Source organism: Mollisia scopiformis, assembly GCF_001500285.1.
Source record: "Mollisia scopiformis unplaced genomic scaffold LY89scaffold_5, whole genome shotgun sequence".
NCBI lineage: Eukaryota > Fungi > Ascomycota > Leotiomycetes > Helotiales > Mollisiaceae > Mollisia > Mollisia scopiformis.
Genome location: NW_017263585.1, coordinates 1,127,963 through 1,151,848, shown reverse-complemented (window position 1 = coordinate 1,151,848; position 23,886 = coordinate 1,127,963). Strand labels below are relative to the sequence as shown.

The 23,886-nt window shown below is 46.2% G+C and overlaps 12 protein-coding genes across 12 annotated transcripts; 7 read left to right on the top strand and 5 right to left on the bottom strand.

The window, feature by feature from the left end:
* Positions 1 to 392: 392 nt before the first annotated feature.
* On the bottom strand, positions 393 to 1,653 carry LY89DRAFT_770518 (MFS general substrate transporter; the record flags this gene model as incomplete). Its single annotated transcript, XM_018221852.1, has 1 exon — positions 393 to 1,653. One exon carries the CDS (start codon positions 1,651 to 1,653, stop codon positions 577 to 579), a length of 1,077 nt encoding a protein of 358 aa, XP_018075626.1. The 3' UTR covers positions 393 to 576.
* A 714-nt stretch (positions 1,654 to 2,367) lies between these two features.
* Positions 2,368 to 3,905, bottom strand: LY89DRAFT_715507 (aromatic prenyltransferase). The gene is made up of 2 exons (XM_018218214.1): positions 2,704 to 3,905; positions 2,368 to 2,635 (listed from the first exon to the last, which is right to left on the bottom strand). The coding sequence occupies exons 1-2, from the start codon at positions 3,882 to 3,884 to the stop codon at positions 2,497 to 2,499; spliced, it is 1,320 nt and encodes a 439-aa protein (XP_018075625.1). The 5' UTR covers positions 3,885 to 3,905; the 3' UTR covers positions 2,368 to 2,496.
* Positions 3,906 to 4,751: 846 nt separating this feature from the next.
* LY89DRAFT_639238 (alpha/beta-hydrolase) lies at positions 4,752 to 5,663 on the bottom strand (the record flags this gene model as incomplete). The annotated part of the gene is made up of 2 exons (XM_018211608.1): positions 5,133 to 5,663; positions 4,752 to 5,072 (listed from the first exon to the last, which is right to left on the bottom strand). Exons 1-2 carry the CDS (start codon positions 5,577 to 5,579, stop codon positions 4,752 to 4,754), a joined length of 768 nt encoding a protein of 255 aa, XP_018075624.1. The 5' UTR covers positions 5,580 to 5,663.
* An 851-nt stretch (positions 5,664 to 6,514) lies between these two features.
* On the top strand, positions 6,515 to 7,664 carry LY89DRAFT_577423 (uncharacterized protein; the record flags this gene model as incomplete). Its single annotated transcript, XM_018208893.1, has 3 exons — positions 6,515 to 6,632; positions 6,703 to 7,155; positions 7,210 to 7,664. Coding segments are annotated over 3 exons (1,026 nt in total), but the record flags the coding sequence as incomplete, so codon positions are not given.
* A 724-nt stretch (positions 7,665 to 8,388) lies between these two features.
* On the top strand, positions 8,389 to 9,279 carry LY89DRAFT_715505 (Glyoxalase/Bleomycin resistance protein/Dihydroxybiphenyl dioxygenase). Its single transcript, XM_018218213.1, has 2 exons — positions 8,389 to 9,058; positions 9,117 to 9,279. Exons 1-2 carry the CDS (start codon positions 8,540 to 8,542, stop codon positions 9,165 to 9,167), a joined length of 570 nt encoding a protein of 189 aa, XP_018075622.1. The 5' UTR covers positions 8,389 to 8,539; the 3' UTR covers positions 9,168 to 9,279.
* A 772-nt stretch (positions 9,280 to 10,051) lies between these two features.
* LY89DRAFT_770516 (uncharacterized protein) lies at positions 10,052 to 10,935 on the bottom strand (the record flags this gene model as incomplete). The annotated part of the gene is made up of 2 exons (XM_018221851.1): positions 10,052 to 10,752; positions 10,918 to 10,935. The coding sequence occupies 2 exons, from the start codon at positions 10,933 to 10,935 to the stop codon at positions 10,339 to 10,341; spliced, it is 432 nt and encodes a 143-aa protein (XP_018075621.1). The 3' UTR covers positions 10,052 to 10,338.
* Positions 10,936 to 11,851: 916 nt separating this feature from the next.
* LY89DRAFT_577724 (MFS general substrate transporter) lies at positions 11,852 to 13,818 on the top strand (the record flags this gene model as incomplete). The annotated part of the gene is made up of 7 exons (XM_018208912.1): positions 11,852 to 11,987; positions 12,085 to 12,396; positions 12,447 to 12,982; positions 13,032 to 13,146; positions 13,193 to 13,399; positions 13,445 to 13,587; positions 13,639 to 13,818. 7 exons carry the CDS (start codon positions 11,852 to 11,854, stop codon positions 13,816 to 13,818), a joined length of 1,629 nt encoding a protein of 542 aa, XP_018075620.1.
* A 2,689-nt stretch (positions 13,819 to 16,507) lies between these two features.
* On the bottom strand, positions 16,508 to 17,558 carry LY89DRAFT_715503 (uncharacterized protein; the record flags this gene model as incomplete). Its single annotated transcript, XM_018218212.1, has 3 exons — positions 16,508 to 16,975; positions 17,109 to 17,412; positions 17,479 to 17,558. 3 exons carry the CDS (start codon positions 17,556 to 17,558, stop codon positions 16,508 to 16,510), a joined length of 852 nt encoding a protein of 283 aa, XP_018075619.1.
* Positions 17,559 to 17,592: 34 nt separating this feature from the next.
* Positions 17,593 to 18,140, top strand: LY89DRAFT_730051 (uncharacterized protein; the record flags this gene model as incomplete). The annotated part of the gene is made up of 3 exons (XM_018219432.1): positions 17,593 to 17,723; positions 17,768 to 17,867; positions 17,916 to 18,140. 3 exons carry the CDS (start codon positions 17,593 to 17,595, stop codon positions 18,138 to 18,140), a joined length of 456 nt encoding a protein of 151 aa, XP_018075618.1.
* A 1,123-nt stretch (positions 18,141 to 19,263) lies between these two features.
* On the top strand, positions 19,264 to 19,719 carry LY89DRAFT_730049 (uncharacterized protein; the record flags this gene model as incomplete). The annotated part of the gene is made up of 1 exon (XM_018219431.1): positions 19,264 to 19,719. One exon carries the CDS (start codon positions 19,264 to 19,266, stop codon positions 19,717 to 19,719), a length of 456 nt encoding a protein of 151 aa, XP_018075617.1.
* A 544-nt stretch (positions 19,720 to 20,263) lies between these two features.
* LY89DRAFT_431042 (uncharacterized protein) lies at positions 20,264 to 20,743 on the top strand. The gene is made up of 3 exons (XM_018207473.1): positions 20,264 to 20,320; positions 20,371 to 20,377; positions 20,427 to 20,743. The coding sequence occupies exons 1-3, from the start codon at positions 20,316 to 20,318 to the stop codon at positions 20,694 to 20,696; spliced, it is 282 nt and encodes a 93-aa protein (XP_018075616.1). The 5' UTR covers positions 20,264 to 20,315; the 3' UTR covers positions 20,697 to 20,743.
* An 892-nt stretch (positions 20,744 to 21,635) lies between these two features.
* LY89DRAFT_715501 (uncharacterized protein) lies at positions 21,636 to 23,307 on the top strand (the record flags this gene model as incomplete). The annotated part of the gene is made up of 4 exons (XM_018218211.1): positions 21,636 to 21,866; positions 21,925 to 22,413; positions 22,463 to 22,597; positions 22,648 to 23,307. The coding sequence occupies exons 1-4, from the start codon at positions 21,810 to 21,812 to the stop codon at positions 23,305 to 23,307; spliced, it is 1,341 nt and encodes a 446-aa protein (XP_018075615.1). The 5' UTR covers positions 21,636 to 21,809.
* Positions 23,308 to 23,886: the final 579 nt, after the last annotated feature.

Sequence of the window (23,886 nt, the reverse complement as noted above, 5' to 3'; positions counted from 1 at the left end):
TACTCCCCGATCAGTATACTCGCTTTTTGTCTCGATTTTCTCACGCTCCAGCTTGTCGTACTCGCTCTTTTGCTGAGGCCCATGAAATTGAGAATGCCTATCGCGGCGCATTGTAGCTTAGCTATTAGTGCAGCTTGTCATCCGCCCATAGACGACAAAGATCTGCATCTCAAGCATGTGCAGTGGGGAGTGGTGAAGAGTCGGTTTGGAGGATCATTTGCTCATTGTAGCTTCACAAGCGAACAAGTGAGTGTGCCGATTGAAAAAGAATTGTACGCTTGACTTGGATGAAGGTAGAATAAACAATAGAGCTTCAGCATGTATCTGTTAGCCTCACAGTTGCATCCTTGATTCAGTATTTCCAAAAAGCGTTTATTATAGTAATTAGACTTTTAGGATTTGATCTATTCAGCGAGCAATCTCGGTAACAACTGTAAAGCTTCTTTCACGGCGAGTCGCAATGAGCATTAACGTTATTGAACGACAATGAGATGGGAGACCTTGCAAAAGCTTGAACAGAAATTTCTTTGGTATATTACTCTTGAAGAGCGTAAACCATTTCAAACCGGAACAATCTTACTGTTCTCTGTTGGAGCTATGCTCTAAACCTCTACTATAAGTTTGAACCCAGATATAGAAGCGTAGCACGAAATACATCAAACCCGATGAAAAGCAAGCCAGGCCACAATACAGCCACACTCCTGACCATCGAAGCGGCTCTGTAGTGCCCAAGATGGCGCCCGCACCAGGGGCGCCGGCCAACAAACCAAAGGCCATCATGCTACAACCCATACCGATGCGAGTGCCAAGCATGTTTTTGTCTCGCGTTAGCTGCACAAAGTAGACTGCCGGGAGGGAGACAAAAACATACCAGTCGATGAAGGCTCGGAGTCTCTGTGGTGGTGCACGCATCCGCATCACGGATAGTGGAACAAGCAATGTGACAAGCGCAATGAAACCTAACACCCGAACCGACCAGGCAAAGCCAATGCGATTCAAGAGCTCATTCAAGACGATAGGATATATAACACCGCCAACAGAAGACCCAGACGAAGCCAATCCGACCGTGAGACCAAGTTTGGAGCTGAAGTACGTAGGCAAAATGGAGATGCACGGGACAAAAAGACAGCCTGCTCCAATGCCGATACAGAAGCCCTGAGAGAGCATAACTTGCCAATACTCTGTGCAGATACTCAACATCATATGTCCAAAGATGACACCAAACAAGCCAACAGCGAGAAGAAGTCGGAGGTAGCCTCTGTCATAGATGGGGGCCACAAGCAAGCCAACAAGCAGAAGGAGGAACGCCTGCACAGCGCCGATCCATGAAATGGTTGAGGAGGAGGTGGTGAAGAGAGCACCCGATTCATAATATGTTTGGAAAACGCCTAAGGTGTTTAAGATCCCCCAGGAGTTGAAGAAAAGCAGAAAACCTCCAACAACGTGAAGCCAAGCCAGAGGTCCGCCCTCGGGACGTTGATCCGAAACGGCTTCTTCTGAGAATGATGTCTCTTCTGCAGGGAGTGGGGCAGATACCAGTGAATTGAGTGTTTGGCATGACTCGTCCAATTTCTCGTCTTTCTTCTGTGAAGAGAGGAAGGCGACGGTGGCCGTGGGCGGCAGGTTTTGTTGTTGTTGATACTGGGTAACCATAGTCGTATATGTTGCGGGCGATGGAGAACATGGGCGACAAACAGAGTATGCGAGTGGGCGGATGAATGTTCAGATAGGTTTGCGCAAAGCCACCCCGTGAAGAAATACATATACGAACGGAATGGGTGACCGGAATAAGGGGGAAGACTCAGGCTCTATCGGACGAGAAGCGAAAGCGATGCAACTTGTGGAAATGCACACAATGTTGGTTTCATGGGTTTTCTGTTGGCATTTCAGCCACTTATGTGTCGTCCTGCAACTGCCGCTGCTGCACTGCAACTCCTTATCCCTTCCTCCTTGTAATTTTGTAATGGTCACTGATAACTCAAACAAAGCTCAGAAACACGCCAAAAATAGATATGGTGTGATTTCGCGACTCTCAATTCGGATCAAACAATATATTCTATGTTACGCAGTAAACTCCAACTGAAGAAGCTAAATCAAAGGTGCCGAATAGAAAGCTGAACATTAATCTATCTGGTAAAAAGGCCTGGCTTCAGGGTAGTTGCTATTATGACAAGTGAGCCAAAAAAGAGGCTGGTGGGTTTTGCGGTAAAAGAGAAGGGTTTGGCCGCTTTACATAAGTTCCTCGTACTATGGTAGAGAGTCAAGTTCTCGATTCACAAAGGATGATCACGTTTCTCATGACTTCGCGACTTGAAACCGGCTGGGAACGGTTAAGTAATCCAACAGGATTGCCAAAAATAACACAGTATAATACCAAAACAAACATCCATCTTCTCTACATGCGGCAACTGAATAGATAATTGAGAAGTGTTGGAGCTGTCCTAACAAGAACTATATGACCTGAGCCACTGTTGCCAGAAGCGTTTGCAGATCCAATTACCACACCGATCTAGCTGTCTCATAGAGTTCAGGGCAAAGGTACGTCTGGATGCTCAAATCCTCCTTGGTAGGATCTTTTCTCGCGAGCCCGATAAAGGTGAAGATTCCCGCCTTTTCTTCCAGCTTTCGATGCGTGCTAATCAAATCAGATGTTTAGTGTCGGATCTTAAACGACAAAAAGATTGCAAATAAGAGAGAACTCACATCGCGCTATGGACTAGCTCGTAGATAGATCGCTCACCGTCACTCCACCCGTACTTCTTGGTCCATCTATCAAGGCCTTGAGCAACCAGCTCATCATTTGCGACAAAGTTGCGGGCGCAGAAAGCGATCTTGGGCGCTGGAAATGGATATTGGTCGGTGAGAGAAAAATACAAAGTCGTCAGCTTGCGTCGATTTGCTGTCTCAATTCTCTGTCTGGGATCCTCTGCCTCATCGACCGCGGTGCTGCCTCCCAAAAGGTTGACAAACTCTAAATACCTATTTCTGGCATCCTCCATGCATAGGATTCGACCACTCAAGGTGAAGAAGTCCCACATATCGCTGAATTGCATACTGGGACATCGGATATAGATCTTGAGGCGGGCCTTGGCTGGTGATATGAAGTCTGTGGCGAGATAACGCGTGCCATTCTCCCAATCTTCTGGTTTGGACGCGAGATACTCTTCAAGGAGCTGCAGGGACGAAATGATGTTAGGCGGGGAGGAGATGCCCGGAAGCTCTCGGATGGCAGTGCAGACGACCCTGAAACGTGTTTTGTTCTCAGCGGCAGCGGCGAAACATGGCAAGAAGTACGCCTTACCCATAACTGGCAGCATACCAGGACCGGGTGGTAATTCACGAGAAATATCGAACCCAATGAGAGAAGGGGTCATATGCCCCGCCTTGTCAATGAGATCTTTCTTGGCAGAAGCAGAAAGATGAGAATAATCCATGGATCTTTTGAGTGCCTGATACCAAGTGTCATCAAACCCCGAAGCACGACATGCAAAGGAGGCAATCGCGGATTCCGTGCCCTCATTGTTAAGAAGATCCGTCCAATCCACGGGTCTGAGTTGGCTAAAGTCGGCAACAAAGCGCACCTCAGGATCTTTTGTTGATCCTTTAAACTCGAAGCTATATTCGTGAGTCGAACCATCCCACGTCCAGCTTTTCTCATGTAGAGCATTGCTCGGGCTGGGGTCATCACCCAGCATTGGACAGAGTGTATTTTTATAATAAGACAAGAATTGGCGTTGAGTTTCCTCAGGATACTGGGCTGCTTGTAACATATTGGCAAGATCGCGACCTGTGGTGCTCCACCAGTATGATGAGCTACTCTTATGGGAACTAGGTCTGATTGCCGCCGAGCTTAGTCGCTGGGAACCTGTTGGATCGTCCGTCATAGCTGTGTTCGTCCGGATGTGACGCACAATGAGGGGCGGATAGGAGCAGTCTGAAGAGGTTATGGAGTCAAATCGAATGCGATAAGTGTCACGTGTTACTTGATATGCCCGAGTGACACGTAGCAAACGCAGCCTGGTTGTTTTTGTTTCGGTCTAACTTTTAAATTAAACCTCCGAGAGTTACGTGCTACTGGGTGCGCTTACGAGGAGTTGAACCTCACACTAGTCGCTCTCGAAAAATTCGCTTTCGGGTATATCCACGTCTACACTTGCTGTAATTCTAGTGACACGTAGCAAAGGCCTACTTGCAGCGCTCCCAATGGACAGGCTGTTTTAGCGTGTCTGACAAGAACTGCTCGTCTAGACTGCTTATGGACATGGGTTTTGAATGTCCGTTACTGTCCGTTATCTTATTAGGCGGACACGGATATTAGCTCAAAAAAATTGTTAATATTCGATTACTCGTCTACCCTGAAGATGGAAGCTTTTAAATAAGGTGGCTTGAGGAGGACGTGACTAAAGCCTAAAATTTAAGGTTAAAGTGTAAGGAATTTAAAGCCTGAGTTTAAAAATAGACTATTAATAGAGTAGCTTTTGTCTTGGCAGTTAAGCCGTCTAGAATTTTCTAGAATCTTGATGATGATGGATATTAGTCCGTCCGAATCCGTACTGGTACGGGTAGTGATGGCTCAAGGCCAAAGAGTGTCCGCCCTACCCATTGGGAACGCTGCCTACTTGTATTGCCGTCGTGCCAAGTTTCAGAGTGTATAATTTGATTAAGGAAAGAAAGAAAGAAAAGCCTTGCCAAGCCTTGCCACCATCAGCATGACCGATAATACCCTAGACGATTCCCACATAATCTTAGAGTCATTCCTTGGCAAGTTGTACCAGTATTTCTGCAACCTCTTGTGGGACACTCGCAAATGCACTGTGGCCTCCACTGACGCTCAGCTGCCTAAGATGCTGGCCACAGGCTGTTGCGAGGCTTTTTTGGTACTCAGGCGGAAATAGGGCGTCGTCCTCGCAGACGATAAAGATCTTCGGAATAGTAACCTCGGTCACGGCAAAGTCAACGCCGGTGGTAAAAGCTTCATACGAAGAGGGCGTCAGACTATCGAACATCATCTGAGCCTTATCCGGAGGCAAGTCATTATATAGAAGATCCATGGCCTTTTCATTAACGAAGAGCTGACTCGGTTTGTTCTGTCACGTTGGATTAGCTTTGAATTCTGAGCATGAAGATGGTACAAAGTTACTTACACTGCCATCTTCGAACTCGAGAACTTTATGCCACGGCAGCCAACTTCCACCCGAGACAGATAGCACGCTCATACCCTTAGCCGGCATGGCAAACGCAGCAAGGAACGCGAGGTGACTGAAGCCTCCTCGTTTTCCCAAGGTGCGTCTATCGTCGACAGTATTACCCCTGGTAGCGATACAAGCTGGGATGCCGCCATACGAATGGCCTAGGAGAATGATACTTTTGCCCTGATCGAACAGTGGGGTAGCATTCTCGAGGAGCATGGTAACGTCGGCATCCCAGGTCTTTCCCGTTTTCCCTGCCCCCATGGTTACCAGCTCGGGGACGAGGAGCTCATATCCGCGGGTTTCGAGCGCTTTTTTGAGAGGGTCGTACAGACTGGGCGGGTGCCAAGCTCCGTGGGCTAGTAGAATGATAGGCTTGTCTGTTGTCATTGTTGCTGCAGGTATGACTACGTACTACTTCGAGGAAATGTTGGTTGTTTGTTGGATGTTGGTGGCGGTAGTTGCTGATTGGTGGTAATGGTTGGATGAAGAAACTTTTTTCTCCGGTGGAGTTGTGAAGCCGTTAACTTATAGTAAAACAGGCATGCAGATGGCTGGGTGCCTTAGTGCCTTGAATTGTATGTGCATGCTCGCATAAATGCGCCACGGCGTTACGAAGGTTGTATTTCAAAATAATAATACAAATTCAGCTTAAAACTCCAAGGCTTGACTATAATAAGTGCATTTCCAACATTAAAATATCTTTGATGCATTTTATCTGACATTAGTTTCACAATATCATAATGTACTGCCGCTCCTGGATATAAGAACTCCCCGCGTGGAGTAATTCCGTATAAATACGTAACGCAGCATGATCTGCAGTGCGATACTATCAAGGCTGCCAACATAGTTGTGCCGCCCACAAGTTATATTGTAGAGGGAATCTATTTCCCGGGCAAATGTTGGTCTTTAAACCACTGAATCATGTTTTGTTCAAAAACAACTCGCCGCTGTCGAAGACAAACAAAGAGCAACTTATTTCGCGAAATTATTCTCTGTTCACTCGGATCTGACACCTTTTCAAGAACAGGCCGACAACAATGGCGCAGTCAAGTACCCGCCCGTCTGAAGGCTCGCAGCTTACATCGGAGTACCTCGCCTATGGCAGAGACCCCGTGGCAATTCACGCTATGTCGGCAGTCCTTGGTCTAACCACAATCGTCATCGCCTTGCGTTTTTGGATTCGTATACATAGGAGAATCAGACTTGGACTAGAAGACTGGTTAATAGCTATTGCATTAGCAAGAGGCATTGCTTGATGGTCTTTCTGCCTTGTTTCAGCAAAATCCTGGACTGATTCTTAGGCTATGTCGTAGAATTTGGATTGGACTCTCTATGCACTCGCTGTGTACGCCATCTTGCACTGCGGTTTTGGGAAGCATATCGCCGCCGTAATGTTGATGGACCCGAGTGGCCGTATCTTAGAAAAGGGAGAACTGGTAAGTTTCGCCCTCTTCTTCCCAAGCGAATCAATCTTTAATCGTCCACGATATTCTAACTTGCCTTTTCAAAGTTGAATGGCTCGGCGAACTTGTCTATGTCCTGCTGATCACCATCGTCAAGTGCAGCGTCTTGAGCATGTATCGGCGCATCTTTCCCACTAGGGTCGTACAGTTAGGAACCATGGTCCTGGGGGTCATCGTCGCGATGTGGTTTCTTGCCACCACACTAGCTTTTATTTTTCAATGCTTTCCTGTTTCAAAGGCCTGGAATCCGGCTATCACTACTGGATCGTGTATCGATAAAGAGAAGTTCTTTCTGGGCAACAGTATCCCTAACATACTAACGGACCTGGCCATCCTCTGTCTCCCTGTATACGAAGTCTATCACTTACAAATAATCAAGGCCAGAAAGATAGGACTCCTTTTCGTTTTCTTACTTGGAGGCCTTGTAGTCATCATCAGCATCGTGAGACTGAAAGTCCTCATCGATATTGCGCGAGAGGGGCTGGCTGCCGATTACACTGGTGAGTGCCGTCTACGTCCAGCGCCCGAAGAAGCGCTACTGGCAATGTTACCAGTGGAGATCAACGGTGCCAACATCTGGACCGTCGTTGAGCCTTCCATAGGGATGGTCTCTGCATCCCTCCCCACGCTAAGACCTGCCATTGCCATACTTGGCAAGGTTTTCGGCATCTCTAGCTCGGGCTCGAAGGATAACGCTCAGAAGAAGTCTGACAGCCAACACACTGTCGTGACAATTGGCGGCTCTGGCAAGTCTCGCAAGGCCACCCGTGCGAAGGGCAGCGGAATAACGACAACCACTAGCGATGTTCAAGGATCTTTTGAGAGGCTAACAGACGAGCATGGTCAGGAGGACTCCAGTCTTTGGCCGCCAGGCTATGAAAACAAGCGAGATACTCGCGTAACAAGCAAAGGCCCAGAAGGCTATGTAACGGATATACCTCTGAAACGCATTGCCGTCAAACATGATATAGACTGGATTGAAACGAGAAACGCAGACGCCACCTCCTAGAACCAATCATCCAGGAAATTTATGACCCACAAGATAGCCTTTGAAGGTAGGAACACCAATACTATAGAAGAGGAAGAGGGGAGGAATAGTTGAGGTTAGAGCCCTAAGACTTTGTAGACGTGGAATGAGAAAAGAAACAGGGGACGCACTTGCTCACGTCGGTCTTGGACTCCATGGAGAGAGGAGGCACGAAGCCCACTGTTACAGAAATACACAAAATTTCTATGAGACTTCTGCTGCTCCCAGCTCACCAGTGTCTTCGATCGTCGACACTCCACACCCGATCCATAAATTTAGCCCAGACTAACCCCGCATCTAAGCGACGCATTAAAAGGTGTTTAATTTGGAGAATGTGAATAATAAATTGATAGAGAAACTTTTTCGCTTCAAATGCTGTACTTACCATCTACAACTTCTGGTCATACTCTGAGTAGCGATAAACAAAAGGGTAGTAGCCTGACGCTGTAAGGTGGGAGTAGAGCCCATTCACTCTAACCTACTTTCTTACCTAATTCTCTGGTAGAGAATTTGGCAATAGAATCAGGTTGACTGACAAGTTATTTTACTTTCAAAGTTGTATAGGAGTGTTCCTGAAGGTGGAAGAGAATACCTGTGGGGTCGACGGGAAACCCCCTGTCCCACAAAGACTCGGCAAACCCCACTTTCCGAGACGAGACAATTAATATCGCAACGCTTCTCTGCATTCAGTGATTAATTCAGATGCCGGATTCCGAAGACGAGCTCGACCTAGATCTAAGTTGAAGTTGATTCCACTTCTTACCAGAACAAGAAGAACGCCAGTGCAAAGGGGGTATCAATCAAGAGTTTTGGAAGCTCCACGACAGAAAGCACATAGCCAATACTTTTCCACAAACATGGCTTCCCCATCATCCTATCCACCTGGTACTCACCACGTCCCTCCTCCACGTGCCTCATCCCCAGCAACAGCAAATTTCCGCCTAAACCACCTCATGCTTCGCATCACAAACCCAGAAGCAAGTCTACGCTTCTACAACGACTTTCTCGGTCTCCACACAATTTTTGTTTTCAACACCGGTGCCTGGACCATATACTATCTTGGACCACCCTCTGTATCCATGTCAGAACTTGGTACGGCATCTGGACTCCTTGAACTCTACCACATACCCGGGCATCTGGATGCTTACAAGAATGGTAATGAGAATGGAGGTGAAGGATTCGGACATATTGGGTTCACAGTCCCAGATGTGGAAAATGCATTGCAGAGAGCAGCAGAATTTGGGTTCAAGGTCATTAAACCGCTAGGCGAAAATGGAGTTGAGACCATGGGAGTGCCTAGCTTTGTGAAGGATGAAGATGTGGTCGAGGGTTATAAGTTCGTTTTCAGGCAGTTGGCATTTGTTGTGGATCCAGATGTAGGTTCATCCCCAGAGCTCGAAGTATTTTAGACGCAATAATTGATCTTCTTAATAGGGTTATTGGGTTGAGCTTGTTCCTCAAGTCGTTAGGTCTCCTTCTAATTAGGAAGCAAAAAGTTGAACATATACAGTAGTGTAGTCGACAATTGTAGGACAGACAATCGAAAGGTCGATCTTCTTAGCATCCGGTCCTACATTTTATGTAATAAGTAATCTATACCTTGAATCTGTCATTGAGAATCGTTTCCAAAGATGTTTGTCATACATCGTGATTGCATCACTACCCGTGGAGGAAATGAACATCTTTCTGACTCGAGCTGCTTCTGATAATCTAGTAGGGGGCACCCATATTCACGTCATTCACATGTCCGTCTTTCTCATCTGAATCTCGCAAATCTCTTCATAACCCAGAGCTTTGCAACTCAAAACTCTCAGATCGGCTTCGCTTAATGCCAGCCAGACCGATGTCTTGATGCGTTTCGACTATTCTCGGTGCCATCGTATACGATATTTTGATTCGACGAATATCTCCTGCTTCTCGATCTCCTTCTCGCCTTTAGCCTCGACCCGGTCCTCCCCCTCTTGGTGCTGTTCAGCATAGATTGCCTTGATTTGATCGACATATAACTCAATGCTCTCCTTGTAAGATCGGCACACCTTCTTGGCAGTCTCCTCGGTCGAGGAAGCCAATAGGGCCTCTATAAGAGCCGTTAGGAATTGAGCGAATTATTATGACAGCCTTCTTCTTGCCTCGTTCTACCATCTGTGGTCTCAACATTGAATGATAAATAAACATTTCGCTCTCGAGATATATCGAAAGTAGGTTGTTCATCTAGCTTGATGCCCTGACTTCAGAAGGGGTTAAGAGCCTTCCCCGCTTCAAGGAATACAACCAGAGAGTATCTGAAGCTGGTACAGACAATCACCATCGTTCCATTGTTTAGCCACTTCGGAGACAATCCAGACAATCCTTGTGTGGCTCTGGTTGAGTAAAATCCTCATAATCAAGCAACCTGTCACGCAGTAGTCGACAAGCACTTCATATAGGGTGAACGATAATATGGGTATAATGGATCGTAGTAGAATCTGTCTGAAGATCTAAGAGTAAGAGAAGAGCAGCAAACTTATATACTCCAAGCTCGCACTAAGTCAGGTGAGCTGACAACAGCCAGAATCATGTGATCTACTCTGTGACACAACCGCTTGCCAACTGTCACCTCTTTCATGTGACCATCTTCTTTGTGAGACTGTGCCCAGTCCCTCAATATCTGGGAGCTTTATAGACCAAATCCTCCAGAAATACCGCCGAGTTGTCCAATACCACGATGCGCAACTCCGATTCTGAGCACCTTGGCACGAGAAAGTGAAACTTTGATTCGGCGAAGGTCTCGAAGGAGACCGAGATGGTCCTTGTTGCATCCGTTTGTGATGGACATCGTAATGACAACAAGCTTTTCCATGCCTTGGCTACCATCAACAGTCTTGATGTCGAGAGCCAAGCCGACAGTTTCAACTCTTGATACCTTTGAATGCTCATCTACTTTGATGCCTTGGCTTTTCAAGAAATTCTTGAGAGCTTTGACGGCTTCTGAGTAGTAGCAGATCACCATGATATCGTTGAGGGCAAAGCCACGCTCCTGCAACTTCTTGACAGGTCCAACACCACAACCATCTACTGATGATTGCTCCTGCTAAATCCAGTCTTAGCGCACAGACACTTTCCGTCCTCGACGGATACAAAGGCTGACTGCTTTGGGTGTGCATACTTAATAGCTTTATTCTTCAAATGAACTATGTTCAAGTGCGCTACCTCTTAAAGTTTAGCTCTCTTGCTTTAGCGATGGCGCCTCGCTTACCGCGCTGCTACTTTCCATAATATCTACAAAAGCCCTCTTTCTTCCCTTATCAAATCTCCCAAAATTTATTATTTTATGTATATATAATTTATTTTTATTCAATCTCATCCAATGAGAGTTATATTAGACTTTTAATCATAGAGACTTTTACGCCTATGGTGTGGCCGTGGAATATGGCTAAACGATCCGAGAATGATTCCCGCTTGCGGCCCTGGCGTGCAACCTTGTCGATTTGATTAATCCCTCAATTATCCAATAGCAATTAAATCTATTCAGAATCTGGAGGAATATGAAATCACTTGAGCTCTATCGATGCATCTACTTTGCAGTGTTATGCCTGTAACACAGCGGCCTTTTGGAGCTTATCAAGATGTCGTGACAGTGTATCCGTTCTCGCTCTCCTGTCAAACTTACCTATGAAGCCATAGAGCCGATTTGGATTCCGAGGTCCCTTCCCCCTCCAAGTCGCATGTGACTCGCGAAAGCCGCAATAAAGCGCTCTGACAGGGATTCAGAACGGGTCGCCAAGGAGCCCGGAATTTCTTTCCCAGAAAGAGTGCATGATTCCACATTGCAACATAGGTACTTGTGATGCACAGGCGCAGCTACAAAAACATGATACACAGAACGGCAAAGATATAATCTGCCCTCGGTGGGAGTGAAAGACACCCACAAATATTTGGCGTCTTTGAGCCCCCGCCAGGGAATTTTACAATACTCGCTCTTACAAGAAACTCTTGAGCCTCGAACTACCAACGCTAGTTTGAGATTGCGACTCCCGGCAAAAAAAATTCGGTTGCAGATAGAACACGTAGAACTACCGAAGTCGGAGGAGGTACGGCCAGCGTTGGATAAAACCCGCACAGCGACGGCAACTTTCTTTGACTTTCGACCAACCTCTTCCAACTTCGGTCCTGAGCCTCACCTTCATCCAATGGCCGCTGAAAATCGTCCTTTGCTCCCGAAAAATGCTCCATTCGGGACAACAGATGCTATAGAAAGTCTCACGTCGAGCCCCAAGAATGTGGACGAATGGAAGCCATCCAAACGACTCCGTTGGGTACAGATCGGTCTGTTTGATTTCTATATCTTCGCTCCTTTATGTCCTAGCTCAATCATACCATACTTAGAAAGAAGTTGAGCTGACTGTTCGTCACAACTATCAAGCTACATGGGCAAATATATTTCTGAGTGGATTCGACACCACAATTGCTTTGAGTACTTACGCAGTCATTGGATCCGAATTCGATGCCGCCAATCAAGTGTCATGGATCTCTACGGCGTATCTCATTACAGCGACCGCATTCCAGCCCTTATATGGCTCATTCTCTGATATACTTGGACGTCGTGATTGCTTCGTTGCATCGATTAGCCTGTTCCTCTCTGGGACTACCTTGTGCGGACTTGCAAGCAGCATGTGGATGTTGAATATTGGGCGGGGAATGGCTGGGATAGGAGGGGGAGGTTTGTTCACCATGGGTAGGAACTGACTCTATCATCTCCATAACGCACTGCTGACTTCGTTCCAGCAACAATCATCCTCTCTGATATGGTACCATTTCACAAACGAGGCTTCTATCAAGCTGCTAATAACACTGTGTATGGCTTCGGTACTGCTTGTGGCGCGAGTATAGGTGGTCTCCTGGCAAGCAAATTGGGCTGGAGATTTGGTTTTCTGTTTCAAATCCCCATTTGCCTCTTTGGTATAGTCATCGGATACGTCCTTATCCCGCAAAACAACAGCAAACTCTTTCCGGAGCAAGCCAGATCCGAACGCGTAGATAATCGTGAGCGATTAAAGCGGCTAGACATTCTTGGGGCAGGTAACCTTATCATAGGTTTGGCAATGTTACTTGCTGCGCTAAACATGGGAGGCAATGTAGTGCCATGGAACTCAATTCGGGTTATTGGCTTCTTTGTCGCTAGTACCATATTTTTGTGCTCATTCCTTCTTGTGGAAACGAATATGGCCCAATACCCCATTATTCCAATGCGCATGTTAAGAGGGCGCGTGGCTGTTGTTAGCATATTTCTCAATGTATTTGCTGGGATGGCAGTGTACTCAGTAAGGTCTCGTTCTCGTTGCCCCAAGTCTACATGCTAATACCTTATAGTACATGTTCCTTATCCCACTATTTTTCCAAGCAGTCCTTCTCGAATCTCCTGCCAACGTTGGAGTCCGCCTCATCCTGCCATCTATAATGTTCCCGATCGGTGGTTTCGTCTCTGGTAATGTCAGAATCCACACAGCCTACGACTTCGCTGACTTCGGCAGGCTGGATAATGTCTAGATGGAATCTATTAGCTCATCTCGTGCGTACTGGGACAGTGATAGTTGCGGCTGGTTGCGCTTTGGCCATGATCTTCAACGAAAAAACATCTTACTGGGAGTATTTCGCGTGTCTCCTACCAGTAAACTTCGGGCAAGGTCTCGTTTATCCTAGCAGCCTCTTTTTGATGTTGGCAGGATTCACCCAAAAAGGTAACGTATGATTCTTCTTTAGAAGGCATTCTAACATGTTCACAGATCAAGCGATTGCAACAAGCACTGTCTATCTTTTCCGTAATGTTGGCTCCGTTATGGGCGTTGCTATCGGCAGTGCTATAGTACAGAATGCTCTGTTGAAGAAGTTGTCTGCCTCCTTGGCTGACGTCCCAGATGCAGAGAAGGTCAGTTGATGCTGGCGTTCTCGCGACTGGAGTGCTGGCTAAGAAAATTAGATCATTCACGCCGTTCGTCACTCCGTCGAAGCTATCTGCGATATCTCTCTCGAATATCGATCCGTGGTAATTACCTGCTATCTAGACAGCTTACGATACGGTTTTGCTGCTTGCACCTTTTTTGCTGCGCTTGCCTTTTTATCCAGTTTTTTTGGAAAGAACTCGATACAAAATAGGTAGAGCTGAGGTAAGGTAAGAACTAAAGCATATTTCATTGCCAATGGAGCGAAGGACAATCAATGATCCTGGTGTGACTCGGCGGCAAGATTCTAATGAGTCGTAGGATCATAATAGTCACATGGTCGAATTTCAACGCTGCAGGCCGTTGCATCGAACTGATACTGTAATTGCCGCTTTTATCGTCCGCGTTCAACGTCGTCCAGCACTTATTTGGTCTCTGAGGCAATGTATCTGCACGAACACAGAATAGGTAGTTAAGTTTTCCTAAATCACTTCAGCCCCGCACTAGTCCTCTCTTATCACCGGTGTGTGATTACTTGGGGGTCGCAGCAGATAAGGCTTAGACTTCAACGAGTCTCAGCCAATGATTACAAATGTAGGTGACTCTTGTTTCCGAAGACTTGAAAGCAGGGCTAGCAAAAATTCGCGAGTAGTAAGATTCCAATCATATAATCCAAGGATCGATCTGATCGATCCGATCACGATCAAGATTCTTATTATTTATGCATTTTTTTTGGCGGGAGCATGAAAACTACTCGTGCATAACTTTATACATCTGACTTCTACTCCCGCCAAAAAAAAGGCCTTCATGATTAGAACCCTGATCGCGATCGGATCGATCCCTTAGTAAAATCTTAATCATCGATTGATCGTAGCCGCGATTAGTTGATTAATGATTTTTTCCAGCCCTGACCTGAAGTGGTTGCACCGCTCTCTCCAGGGCGGAAATAAGTGGCTGAAATTTTTGGTGGTTTTCGCCTATAAAATCGGCCACTTTTTCTGCCTTCGGGAACACCGATCCGAAGTTTAATTTGGCAAGGTTGACACATTCACGACTTTCTTCGAGCATCATTTTCTTTATTCTCGTCTTTTTTTTTTCTTTTTTGCAATATTATAAATTAAAGTTAAATAAAACTAGTCATGTAATACGTATTGATGAAATAATTAAAAAGTTTTATTAATTTTATATATTGTAAATAAATAAAAATGCTGTACTTCCCGCTAATTTTGGTGTGCCCAAGACTCATGTATAATCTCGCCGAGTAGCCTCCCTCAGAAGTCAGGAGTGTACGATGCAGTGAAAACGAAGGACTAGGCAGTAAATGCAGCCACAATTTGTGACATTGTGCTCGATTGGTGAAGGCTCTGAATTTGAGGCATACTCTATTTGACGCCCGACGTAAGGCGGAATTTGTGACAAGGCGAACATAGCTCCTGATAGCCATATTATATCTGAAGTTCGAGAAGCTCGCCCTCCAACACGTTCAACCCAAATCATCTAGCCTCCAAAATTAAGAAGGGTTTTACAAGGCTATGAAACGCTCAGCGTCAGAGAAACAAACACAAAGCAATTTATCTTCACGATTCACTATTTCATCTAAAAGCCTACTACAAACGACACCATCATTCGGCTTCTCAGTTGGCGATTTCATCAGCGTGATTGGCAAGTGCTTTCTAACCAGTCTCAAAGGACTCAACTAACGTGCACTTCTATGAGCTCAGCCCTCATCACGAAAGTCAGCAAAACTTTAAGAAGTACTGGCGGAGCAGCTTCAGAATACCAACATGTGTGTTTCGAACTTGAAACCCTCCAGGGTACCCTTGGACGTCTGGCGACAATGCAACCTAATGCGAGCAACATAAATCACGTCAACCATATTCGAGCTGCACCGACCTATTCACCAAATATTCCATTGGCCAATAAATCATTCTATTGGCTAAATTTCATCGTTTTATAAATAAATCAATTATTTAGCCAAATATTTATTGTTTAATATTATAAAAATTAATATTCTTTTCTATTAATCTTAAAAACTAGCTTCGGAAATATAAATCGAGTGTTTATAAACGAATTTATAAATTTTTTAATATTTAATATAATTAATTTATTTACATCAACAAGCCACTCGTGACTCTCCAAAAATTTGCTGATTCGATAATAGGGTAATCAAACAAGACCTCACATGCACTATCTGCGAAGTTGCAATGCCAGATAAACACACCCTAATCCTGCACCAGCGTAACGGCCACGCATCACCAGACGAAAGATACCGCTGCCCGTACCAACATCATGGTAACCCGAAATGCAGAGTCAAGGTCTTTATGCGGAGGTATAATCTGCATCGGCATTTGAGACATATTCATGGGCTATACAAGGACCGTGCGTGTATGTTAAAGAAAGAAAGGGTGGACTTGGAAAGAGATTTGGATCAGGGGAGGGAGCTTGGTAGAGCGGAGGAGATGGCGAAGTGTGCTAGTTGGTGTGTAGATGCGAGGGAGCTCAAGGAAGGACGGAGCGAGAGCATATTCCATGATATTGGGACGAGTTGGGGGAGTGTATTTTACGACGTATGAGTTGTGTCGAATTTATAGACATTTGAAATTAGAAATTAATGTTAGATACCCTAAGATTAGAGCACGATCGAGCTGCAACATCCTTTCACGCTTATTTCTTCATATTCAGATAATCTACTGCGTGGGCAGCGGTCCTTAGCAACATTGGTGTGAAGATGGGACTTCTTTGGCCAAAGAAAGCGCACTTGCGCGCCTTTGCGGATCCTTAGGCCCAATTGTCACATAAAACAACGACCAAGTCTGCTGAATTCGGGCCTCATCACACCTGAACATTGCGTTTATCTGTAATCTACAACAAAGCGTCACGCAATTTGTGATTTTGTGGTAGGAGTGACTATGCTTGGATGGTTGAAAAGGTGCTGCTCGCTCGGGTAGTGTTAAAGACTGGTCTGACAGGGGTAGCCGAAGGGGAGGGTGAGCGTTCGCTGTCTTCGAGAGCTTGCAACATATTGTCCGGGTGTTTGAGAACCGGAAATTCTTCGTCGTCGTTCGTAAGCGCCGAATTGTTCTCTCGATGCTCCTCCAGAGCCGCGAAGATGGTATTCTTGATGACGCACTTGTAGAACTCCTTGCCAACCATGGAGCCGTGAACTACAGATCGCAGGTAGTCTCTAAAGGTATTGATCTTATCGACAGACTTGTCCGACTCCGTCACGGACTGGTCGATGTCCCATTCTCCACTGGCGTTATCGCCAGACAAGGCAACGTTCCAGATGAAGGAGTCAATAACATGCTTGGGGGCATTCATGTCAATGGCTCGCTCCACGACCTTGTCGACGATTTGACGCACAGCGTCATTTGACTGTGCACAGACGAGGACAAGCTATCCATGATGCTTGACACGATGCTGGATGCGGTGAGGACGATCTTGCCTGCTCCAGGTGGGCCAATGATGGGGGTGAAATTGTGCTCCATCAACCGGAGGAATGCTATACCTTGGTACGGATATCCATCGAGTCTGCAATCTCGTCAGTGAAACGAACTTCCAAATCCGTAGGAACTTTGTTCGGTGTAGGTTCTTTCAATATTCCGTAGGGGAAGCTGCGTACTCTCGAGTGCTCGGAAGAAGGGCGTAGTATCTGGCCGTATTGATCCGCTTCTAGCACTTGGATATGAGTCGCGCGCGTCCAAGAGCCAAAGCCAGAGCCAGTCAAGAAGAAGAAGAAGGTAAAGGCGACACAACCCTCGTCGACATTGTCTCCAACTCCAGCTGCCTTGCCGCGGATCTTGTCGTCTGCTCTTTAGGTTACCGAGGCTTCAGGATCGTCGAGTTCACCATCGAGAAAGGCGAACCCACGATCTCACAACACGGTCCCCACTGTAGCTTCCAGCTCGAAGCACACCGCCCCATCGCCACCCTCACTCCTCCGGCATTCTCCAACCATCAAGCATGAGTCACACAATCGACCAACCGCCCGTATGCGAGCCCCGGTCGGAGGACAAGGCTCGGAGAGCGAGGAGGATGAGGAAGGAGAAGATCCAGCCGCAGGGGACGAAGAAAACGAGGAAGACGATCAATTGGTGCAGACTATGGAAGATGAGGACACCATGTATGATAAAGAAGTTGGGGAAAAAAAACCCTGAACCTCGAGAGTCCGCGAATCGAAGGTGAACTCGCAAAGTGCTTGGGAAAAGCAGCTTTCAGCCTTGCACTACAGCATGGTCGGCGTAAAGGTTCCGGGCTTGAGAAAAATGTTCGTCCCCCCGACCCATATAATCTACAGTATGCTAACAATCAGCAGATTGAGACTTTGAGCCAATTCGTTGTCTTTCTTTCTGGAATATCTTTGTTCGTCCTGCAATGTGAGGAGAGTACGACGGGAGAGAACAAGGACAACGCCATGGCTACGTATCCGACAGTAATGTCGGAACTGAAAAGAAAGTTCGAGAAGGACGATACGGAGGCTGCTCGACTGGGTGATTCTATGGAGGTTTCACGGGATCCCTCTACTTTCCGAAACAAATAGAAACTTCTCGCTGCAGTACCAGCCATGCCTCTCATCTCCCATCATACCCATAGGATGAAAGTCACTCGCTCGAAAGGCCCTTTCAAACGCGCGCTTGCCTTGACAGCAGACCTGAGTCCCGATGCTGTCATCTCAGCCCTCGAACCGAAGTATACCTCGACACTTAGCCACGTCTTTCGTTTTCAGCGACGTCTGTCGACGCTCTTTTTAGTCTCTTCCATTCCTTGACATATTCTCTGGTAGGATTCAAGTACGTGATGAAGGATGATCCATTAATTCTACGGAAGGGCCTGGCCTTAAGGGCCAGCCGCTGACTAATATGGTGGGCGAGGCAGGCGCGAGCCTATCTCCTAACATTTTCCTCCTTCGGCCAGCATGGCACCGACGTTGCCCGAGAATCCTCTGGTCGATATCACCAAGGCATCAGCGATTTGGCTAGTACCCAAGAAGGGTACCGTCGTCGCAGTCGATATCGCGATGTTCGCGCGTAATGATACCATCATGGTAAGTCTAGGATCTTTGTAAATGTCGACTCTTGTGCAATTATCACAGCGTCCTACTGACTCGCTGTAGGCAGTGTTACAGACGATCGATGCTAGGCTATCTAAGCTCGAAAGATCTCATCCTAAAAAGTCATCGGTCAAGCCCACATCTCAGAGACGCAGGCAAAAACAGCAGACTGAGACAGCCGTTGAAGACTCGGCAGAAGAATCAGAAGATGATAAGGATACATAAAATGATGATTCCAATGGGGTCGAGACAAGTGGAATCGCCCTAAGACAAAACTCTCTGCCAGACTCTTTGCCTCGGGAGAACCAATGGAACAGGCCTATCGCCCCCCAGACACAAGGTCAGACGCTATGCCGTAAGTTCCAGCCGACCATTTCCCTCGAGTGATCATTGTCTTACATAAACCAGTGACATCCTTAAACTTTGGATGTCAGGAAGCTTTAGCAACAAGCTTCTCGCAATGGCTCATGGCAAACAAGTCTAATCGGCCTTGTTTCAATGGAGGTAGAAATGGAGCGGTTTAGTTCAAGAAAATTTGTTCAAACTGTATTTGGCGGCTTCTGAGCTTTTCCGCCCACATCTTGACGAAGTAGCTGGTTTCGATGGTTCGACCATGTTGGACATTCTTATTGCAATCTACAAGAACGCCAAGGCAGGGCACGCTGCTGGGAATCAGAGCACCACAGAGACGGCAAGCTTGGCAAATCTCGTTTTCAGAGCCGACGACGCAACACAGACAGCAGCAGCTCTTGTAGTGTCTGCTAGGCCTACGCCAAAGCTCAAGAACACATCTGCAAGTAATACTCAGCCTAACACCTCGGCGTTCCTTCATTCGCCCTGCGGCGAGCGCCGTACTTGTTTTTCTACTCCCTCTTCTCAGCCGCCGTCATCCCGCACTACAATACCCCTGGCTGGAGCCAAAACCCCAGCACGAAAAGAGATTGTGATTTTCTTCTGGGAAGCGCGTATCGAGCTGCGAAATGGCTCCAACTTCGGTCTAAAGAGGTCGATTAAAATCATCAGAGACTTCATGGAGCGTGTAGAGGTCGATATACTTAATTTGTCCTGAGTTAAGGCGCCGCCGACTCCACATCCATTGGGACGGAGGCCAACAAGGAAGGGTCTGGTAATCATTTGGGCAATGCGGGGGTTTCGGAAGGGAATGAGTTCACCTTGGCGGACTTGAATATGGATAATATGGATTGGCTCAATGATGCAATTGGCGGGGGGATCTCAGAATCCGATAATATGCTTTATGGCCTTTTCAGAGCTTCTAGAAGTCTCACCACGGGCCACGGCTGAGAAAATAATGAAAGTCTATGGTTTGGGATGATTGGGGCTTGATATGGAATTGAATGATCCCTTGGTGTTAATTTGAAGACTTGTTATGATCTAATGAGCTAGATTTAGGTGGTTATATTACTGTGCGATTTTCTTTTTAATTCACCCCGACGTTGTTCCTAGCTGTCCTGTTAAAGGTTTTTAGGTGCAGAATAGGGTCCGCCTGAGCCGAGGTATACCCACCAATCAACGCTCTCGGTCAGCTCGCTAATCGTGACTCACATTACGCACTTTATAGTTTTAAGCAAGCATTATTCTGTCAACAACAACAAACAGGCTTGATAGTTCAGTGGCAGAATTCATGCTTTGGGTATTCCTGACTGTATGAGGTAAGACATCATTAGTTCAAACATCTTGAAACAACTCTAACAATTTCCAGGTCCTGGGTATGCAGCAAACTCTAACTTCCGATGACGTCATGCTAATTTCGGTCAGGTTCAATCCCCAGTCAAGCCCGTCGTTGCTTTCTTTTTTTTTGCAAGCTGTGAAGCTATAACCATCAACTTTTTTTACTCCAGTATCTGTTGCTGGTGGTGGAGAAATGCGGCGGTGTTACGCTTAGCATTTTGCGCTAATCGAGTTCCTATTTCGCCGAGCCGAGTAAGCGACCCTATCACGCCAAAGGAAATCGAACTTTATGTGGGAACGGTCTTCAAACCTCCGCATCACAACACCTGCTATTGCAATTCTCATCTGAACATTTGAATATGATAGTGAAAATCTCTGTTTACTGCCCGCCATTATCGCGTAGCTTATTTTATTTTGTCTTGTTTAATTCAAGTGGTCGCGGTGCTCTGCGGCCGGAAGCTGTTCCGTCAGAGACGACGTATTGCGCATGCATGGAATAATGCAGACACAGAGTATAAACATTATAGCTAATTATAAATTCTTATAAAGATCCAGGGTGACATTCCAACTACCAAATATACTTACCAACAATAGTTGATGACTCCTGGCTCCATGATTCAGATGACACAAACTGTCAAGGGCCAGTCGCGAGGGGATCGATTGCGGTCATACTTCTCATGGAGGAGAATTGAGAAGATTCCTCACAATTGGGATATTACACACATAGTAAGTAATCGGCGCTCTATTCAATCATTCTGTTATCAATTTCATGTGCAACGAGAGAGTGCAAGTTTCAGAAGCAGGAAATGAATCATTAGACACAAAGCTCCTTTGCACGATGTTATTATCTTCAAACTCAGGTCAGAGAGAACTGTAAAGTAAGAGTTTCCTCCAGGCTCTGTTGAAGGTCGACTTTCTTCGTCTCTGAAACCGGGAGAAGGAGATTGATCTCATGCTGCTCCACTAAGCGAGAATGCAGGGGCCTGTTTGCAGGATTTGTCCAATCATCCGCCAAGTCGTGCAGAAAGATATGTCGAATGTAATACTCATTAGTGAAATAAGAATAATTGACTGCTAGGTTAATAAATAGCTGCTGTGGAATTCTATCCGTTTGCTTTACTCTTTCTTCGTTCGAAAGTTGCGATAAGCTTGTTCTAAATCGAGGATCTACGACAATGCCAAGCAATTATCTCACCAACGTCGGTGAGTCGGAATCCAACATTGCGCCGTACACGTATGCGTCGAATTTACGGAAATAAGTGCACAGAAATCGCTGCAACTTCAAGAACTTTGATAATCCACTGTTTTCGATATGCAAAGTGAAGAAAGTAACCTTGTAATCTTTCATTTGTGACAGCCTCTAACCGCAGAGCCTCAGACAAACGCAGCGGAACCTCTGACACACTCGATATCAAGACATCTCAAGCGGTTAGACGCGTCTCGCTCAATTGAGTCAAGCCAACAATTGCCATGGTTGGGGTTCCTTTGAGTCGTGGTTGCCAAACGTGTCGGAAGAGGAAAATTAAGGTTCGTGCGCAGGATTTTCTTCTTCTTTCGGCTGTCACTTGGCTGATTAAGAGGACAGTGCGATGAGACCCATCCCAAATGCACCCGATGCAAGAAGAGCGGTCTTCTATGCCTTGGGTACAAGTCTCGCCTGAAATTCATGGATGAAGGTCCGAAGCTTCAAAAGAAACCAAGGCAACCTCAACGACTTGTCAGACAAGATGTTCCTCGAACTCTACCTTCGTCTGCTTCGGAGAATCTTTCACTTCAACTTTGCCAAACATTCAGATCAGATCTCCCAGCAGTCAAGAATCTGAGATCATTTACCAAGACTTACTTCGTAAATGATTTGCCACGTCACGTGGGTCTAAGTACGGCTTGTGATCTTGCCATGAAAGCTTTGTGTCTCGCTCACTCTACACTACTGTCGTCTTGCGGTGATAGTTTTGTTCGAAGTCGTATACAGTATGGTCTGGCTTTAACAGAGCTGCAGCACTGTCTTGCAGACTCAAGACTCGCGAGGACCACCGGAACCTTATGCGCAACGATGATACTCGGTATAATTGAGGTGTGTCAACTCCTAAGTCAAACAACATTCCACGCTCATCAGTTTATAGCAACTTCTCCATGCAGACTTCAGAGCCTCAATCAGACATGCGGGGGGAGCCGCTCGATTAATCGAGGTTATTGGTATCAGCCATTTCGACGATCCCTTCGCGTATGGAATGTTTCACGCGTTTCAAGGAGCAATTGTATGTCTCTCTTCAATCGTCGACACTTTTGTGATACTAATATATAACAGGTTGTGGAATCGATCTTGTATCAACGAGGATGCTTCTTAGATTCACCCCTTTGGCGTGGAGTATGCGAGAGAACCCAAACGCCTTTCAGTGCCTTGTTCTCACTTCTCTCACAATTTCCAGAATTTCTCTCCGCATTACGAGATTTGAAGGAAAAATCTTCAGATGCGGAAGAGGACAGGATTCGCCTCCGCGAAAAGATTGTTCGACTCCGCAACGACCTTCTGATTTGGAGATTCGACCCAGCTTATACCGAGTTATTCCACACTATCAGTCATCATGCTGAAGGCTTTCTCGAGAAAAGCATCATCTACACATCCAGCAAATCACTATCTCTGCTGATTACCTACTCTGCGATGATGATTTTGATCAACGCTGCGTTACTTGTTCTCTCCGGAGTCGAAGCATTTGACCATCGGGCAGAAAATCTCGTATTGGCGAGACAAATATGTCAATCGTATGAAAACAGCAGGAAGTTTCTACCTGTCGGAAGTGTAGCCATTGACTTTTCATTCCGAGCAGCGTATCTCGTCTCTGATTCGGAACAGAGAGGATGGATTGCAGAAAAGTTGTGTAAGATGCAGAGTTCGTTATGCAGATGGCAGGATGATCAGACTATCGTTGTAGAGTTGGATAGCTGTTTTGATTACTTGGCATACTGAAGTATACTCAATGAATCTCACTTCGTCAAGTGATTCTCTCAAGTATACTCACGTGCCGTCTCAGCAGCGTTTCTACCTAGGCAGCATATATTTGAGCTTGTGTACAGTTCAAATAAGTTGACGGCTTCCCATATGGCCTCATTGTGGCCCACCGCTGTCGTATCTTCATTTTTCACTCTGATCTTCAAGCATGGCGCAAGTGTTTTCCGAGAAACCGATCACGTGATGCATTCAAGCCACCTGGGTATGTAAGTAACACCGCATCGGGATACTTCAAGGCGCTGGACTATGGCAATAGCGGACTCATAGCATCTGGATTATTGAGAATGATGTCGAGGGTAATGGATCTATGCTCTATTGCCAAAGCAGCGTATGGGAAACCTCTGATTCTGGCTGACATGCATGCATGTCAACAAATGGACGTGTTGAATATCCGGGCATAGAATTGATATCCTACCCGTCAGAAAGTAGATTATCATACTTAAGCATTGCTAGCCAGCCAGCAAAGCTGCCTACCTCGGTCGATTGTCACCAAGTCAAGTACGTCACGAATTTTCTTTCATTGGCGATAATCACCAA